The following is a 5,666-nucleotide window of genomic DNA, read 5'->3' as shown; positions in this document are numbered from 1 at the left end:
AAGGTGTTGAAATCGATAGAATTCCAAGAGCTTGAGCCCACGAGCAAAACAATCGACAAAGCATGCGTCAGCTATTTCCCACATGGCGCTGTTCAACATGGCGTCCAGTCGAGAAATCTTGCAACTTTACCGTCAAATGCTACGAGTTGGAAAATCATTTACCAGTTATAACTACAGGTATGTGTTGCCTATTATTCTGTTAATTTAAAATGAACAATTTACCCGTTATTATGACAAAATTGTGTGCATATCAGGTTGCCCAAACATGACAAATAAGACTTGCTTATAGACTTTTTTACGTAATCAGTACTTAAACAGAATATCTTGCCATGTTTCTAGAACCTTACATATTAGTATTGAGGTAAATAAGACTCGATTATGAACGTCGATCGTTTTTCTTCCTCAAGTTTGAATACGCTTCAAATTCAAATATCGCGTGCAATTTTTGGGGGAGGTTACGTCACCGTCGCGTGCAATCGAAGATGCTTATAATTTTAATAACTGGTGAAAAAAGTAATGAATACATTGAATGGCAAAAAGGAAACTATCTTTTAATTGTGTTGTTCAGCATGTGCAAAGATTATCAACATTCAGGAGGTAGAACAGGAGCCTAGTTTGGATTGTTGTGATGCAGGTCTGCAAAGCGTGCAAAGTAAATGTCCACCCACACTTACCATTTTGTGTCAGCCTGATCAGAGGCAGTAGAGCGTTTTGGAATGTGGGAGGGCTAAGACTGTCTTAAAAATACTCGGCAGGTTTTCATATTTGGAGCATTTTTTTCATTCTAGCAACTTTTTGTTTTCTGAGCTCGACCAAAGAATTCTGAAGATTCTCCAATTGTTGTTTGAAGGCCATACGAACTTTTCCGATCATTTTCGAACCTTTCCGAAGATAAACAAAGTTTTGCGAAGTCTTCCAAGGAAGTTTCTAAGATGTTTGAACTCACTCACGAGACAGAATATCTAGACAAACCAATTTTACGCTGTGCTCGTGATATTTTCAGCACCTGAGCCCCCCAAATTATGCTGATAAATGTTTGATTGCAAAATCGTCATGCATTTGCTTTGCTTTGTATATGTAATTTAGTATTAGTGTTTGTAAGTACTGACTATCAGATAACCATTCAAGTATTTTTTTTTTATCTCGCTGTTGCAGGATGTATGCTACAAGGAGAATAAAAGATGCTTTCAGGGAAAACAAAGATATATCAGATCCGGAAAAAGTCAAGACTTTAGTCAAAAAAGCAGAGGATAGTTTAGAAATCATGAAAAGACAGGTATGGATTTATTACATAGTAAGCTGAAAATTTTCTTTACGTTGTTTTTTAACTGCTAGTTTTTTAACTGCTTTTTCTCCTTCAGTATTCATTTAATGAATAAAATATGTTATTTCAGACACTCAGTATCAGCATTTACTGTGTTTCTTTCATTAAAGGTCCACAGTCATTTTAATAGTTTCATATTTCTCTTGTCGACCTCCATAATTTATCCAGCTTAAGGTTACACGATAGCTTCGCAGGTGTCCTTCTGAAAAAAATTCGTATGTGCGTTGTTTTTAAGTTAACTACCACAATCTATATATCAATAGAAAGGTAAAAAACTGTGGAATTCGAAAAAAATATCCGATGTTTGGCAGAGCCATTCTTGAGAAGTAAGAAACCGGTAAAGAGAAAAAGACCGAGTGTCATTCCGCCAAATTAATCAGGTATCAAACACAACCACTACTGCAAAAGAACTGCACAGTGTTAATCAGCAAGGATCAATCTCTCAAAGTGTTTGTTTAAGTATCGGATAATTTGCCGACCCTGTTGCGTCCACGGCTGTCACAAGAAAAATATCCAAAATAAAGGAAATCCCGACACACTTTTGTTCTTCGATGCTTTGCAAATGTTCTGGCCAAATTGTCAATATGTCAACAGGATATGCCGTCGATCAATGAAATGATGGCACCTCTACCGTTCACAGGGAGCGAAACGATCTTCGCGGGAGTTTAAGACAATAATAGTGTGACAGTCACGTTTATTCTCCTTGTTGAACTTCAGCGTGCGAGAGAAATGGAAAAACCAAGAAAAATGTGCTGGGGGAAGAGTACAGAAAGTGAAGTAGCAACGGGTAGTTCGATTTGTTCGAAGGATCTCCCGCCCGCACATCGACCAACATTCCGCTTTTGTCTTCTTCTTAGGTCTCGGCTTCGATATTTTCGCTATCCAAGGAGTTTTCTCTATAATTATTGTTAACTTTTTTCACGACTTCTTTTTAGTCAATAATGAGAAACGAAGAGCAATGAACCGAATAAAAAATATCTAGAATGTGAGAGAAGGAAAATCACATGTAAACAAAAAATGCTAATGAGGTTCTCCAAAATGAGGCTCTTTCACGCAAAAACGTCGCCGGGAAGTCAACGCCCTGAGGATTATGACACCTAACTGTGTTATTAACTTTTATTTTAAAAATCTTTTTTTCGAAATAACTCGCGTGCGTTTTAAGATTTTACCTTTATTTTGGGGGAAATGTTAGATTTGAAGTAAAAAAGTAAAAAAATTTTGCAAAAGTAGCCCTCTGAAGGTATTGTGTAACCTAATGGAACCTTCTCTTACAGATCATACATTCTTTTTGCTTTTTAGTTGAGAACTGGGTTTGCATTTCCAATTTGACAGCTATAAGGGTTCACTTATTTTAAAAAGCACTTTATTTAAAGGAGGGATACAGTATTTGGTGCACATACATGTAGCCTGTGTTGAATGACTACCCAATACAATACACCCCCCCCCCCCCCCATAATCTCACTTCCTCTCCAACTAGTGCCACATTTCCCATGTTATTTTTTTTATTTTACCAGTATTACAATGATACATGTACAGTAGTTTCCTTGGATGTACATTGGAACCCCCCATATAATTATATGCCAAGGGAGCAGTAAAATTATGTCGTTATTTTGAGGAATCGTTATATCGAAATTCCCGATATGATGATATGGCTGTAAAATAACCGAAAATATTGTTATATCGAGGTTAACCTAACATATACCTTTTTACTGGATAAAAAGGCTTCTAAAGAATACAGTATCATTTTTGCAGATCGTCGTATAAAGCTGTTATCAGAACATTAGAGATTACTCGATTACTGTTATGTTATTGGATTAAATTCAATATTTTGCTTAAATTGTGACTGTGTACTGATAATATCGTTATATCTGGGAAGATTTTACGTTCAGTCAGCTAAATTCTCATCATTATAATTATTGGGAATATCGTTATATCGAAGATCGTTATATCAGGGTTCTGTCCCATACAGTAAACTGTAACTTTCGCCAGGACATAGAATATTCATTGTTATACCGGGAATATTGTTAGATCGATGATTGTTATATTGGAGTTCCACTGTAGATTGTAAACCTCCCACTGCATACTACTAGTCTTCATCATGCGGTGAGGTCAACTGACTATGCATTGCCATATGCAGCACAGGAGTCAGTACTCTAATCTAATGTACACAAATTGTGATTGCAGGTTTCTTTAGGGAACATGTACAGACATAACAAGCTGGTAATAGAAAAGGCAAGGTGATATACAACAAAGACAATTTACTGGATGCATAAAGAACAAAGAGCAACTTCCACTCTGGATATTCAAGTCCAAATGAACATGAAGTGACCGTTTATATGTACAGTGACTGACAGAACACTTTTTTGTGAAATTATTTTTTGTGTTTTGTAAAGGTGCTGTTGTGAATTTTTTAGCCCAGCGACAATGTATATTGTTTATAACCCCAGTTCGTTGAGCATTAATGTCTGTTGTTTGACCTTTATATGCTAATAATTTCCGACTTCTTCTTGTCCTGCTAGTCTATATTGGATTTCCGTGGATCAGACTCATACCAAGTTGTTCTTTATCTGATTTTTGCTTGAAGAGAAAATGGATGTGAGTAAAGCGTGACTTAGAAGACGTGTCACTTGCCTTTACATCCCACCAAACAAAAATCAAATAAATTATTTGCTTGGTATGCGTCTGTCGAAGGATAGTTACAAAGTGTAACGAAACACAGTTGAATGACCATGTAATTACAGGTATTTAATTGTAAGTTTCCCTTCAAGCACAGGAATCTGATTTCAATATTGTGGAATAAACAATATTCTCAGTATGCTGTCTCTGAATTTTACTCGTGTTGAACACTGATGGGAATGCTGGGAATTGGGATTTTAATCCCCACCCCCCCCCCCTCCTCTTTCAGGACCAAGAATCACAATGCCAAAAGGGGCAAAAAGGATAACCCTACCCTATCCCGTGGCACATACCATTTTCCATATAGCCCATATATGGGAATACCGGTACCCCTTGGGGGAGGGGGAGGGGCGAGAGGCAGTACAACCGTAATGTGGATGTATCCTGGGGTACTTTTCAGCACTGATGAATTTAGTCTTCATCGCAGCAGTGTTGACCACCTATGTTCGCAGACGACCCAAACGGCTGATGAAGAAACACTGATAAATTTTAATCACTGTAATGACAAACATCTTGCTTTTGTAGGAAACCGCTTTCTAACGTCAAACCCAGGGCTTTTACCATTATAACCTTGGTATCGAAGTTACATTTTTTGCCTGTCAATTTTTACTGTCGCGCGCGCTTGATAACAAGTTCCGTATCTAACAGCACGGACCTTAAACTCATCGTATAATAAGGTATTTTTATTTTGATAAAGATAATAAGTACGTCATTACTCTGTTCCCTGATAAAATGGTTGATAAATTCATCGCCTGCGGCTCGTGTTCCCCCCAGACGACGTTCGAATAGTATCCCATGGTGCATTCTTTCATCTTATACTATTCCTTTCGGTAAGTGCCAACGGCAGCTCATTTTGTTCAACAGTATTTAATGGTTTTTATAGAACTATATTTAAATGACCAAAATATGGTAAATTGTATTTTAGGTAATATCAAAAAAGTGCTACTGGTGTTCATAAATGACACAGGCTTGATAGCCTCGTAGTAGGCCCGTAGTTTCCAGCGCGCTATTCTCCGATCGCGCATCTTTAACACACTAAAACGTACACAATGTCTGCTACGCGGCTACGGATTGACAGATTGATAACTCTTGACAATCTTTTTCTTTTCAACGTTAAATGTCACAAAATGTAGGCAATAAATGAGGTTTATCACTGTTTTGTAAATACAACACGCGATGGTTAAAATGTTTCCGTTCACAAAAGATTTCATTTCAGAACTTCTTTTCATCCCAAAATCAACTCTAATGCCTTTTTATATTTTCATTCACAGTAATCACGGGTCAATTTCAGTCTCGATCAGTGTCTTTCTTTTTGTCCACTTATTATAAACTTGAGGTCAAGATTATTTGTAGACAATTTTTTCGTTTACTTCTCACTTTTACTTTCTTTGTGTATGACATGCAGTATTTTAGTAGCGTCGCTTTGTATGATTTTTCCTCCAGCAAATGCGTGCCAAATATTACGTATTTGATTTGATCATCGTCACTACTATCACAATCAACACTAAAAAACATTTCCCACTTCGGCATACTCTTTCACTCTATTTAGTCACAGTCCGCTTTTTTTTCTTCTCTCTTCGTCGTATCAAAGGACTCCAAATCGAAAATTTCTCCTTTCCTTGATGTTCGTTTTTCGCGGTCGATTCTGTAGGGTATTCTCTTTCAA

General features: G+C 37.1%; 1 protein-coding gene across 1 annotated transcript; it reads left to right on the top strand.

Annotated features, from left to right (window-relative positions):
* Positions 1 to 36: 36 nt before the first annotated feature.
* Positions 37 to 4,139, top strand: LOC144649690 (LYR motif-containing protein 4-like). Its single transcript, XM_078509251.1, has 3 exons — positions 37 to 177; positions 1,156 to 1,276; positions 3,509 to 4,139. The coding sequence occupies exons 1-3, from the start codon at positions 83 to 85 to the stop codon at positions 3,563 to 3,565; spliced, it is 273 nt and encodes a 90-aa protein (XP_078365377.1). The 5' UTR covers positions 37 to 82; the 3' UTR covers positions 3,566 to 4,139.
* The last annotated feature ends 1,527 nt before the right edge of the window (positions 4,140 to 5,666 follow it).

This window comes from Oculina patagonica, chromosome 4 (assembly GCF_052425735.1).
Source record: "Oculina patagonica isolate OP01 chromosome 4, crgOcupat, whole genome shotgun sequence".
Lineage (NCBI taxonomy): Eukaryota > Metazoa > Cnidaria > Anthozoa > Scleractinia > Oculinidae > Oculina > Oculina patagonica.
The sequence above is the reverse complement of the archived record's forward strand: the minus strand, read 5'-3'. Positions and strand labels throughout refer to the sequence as shown.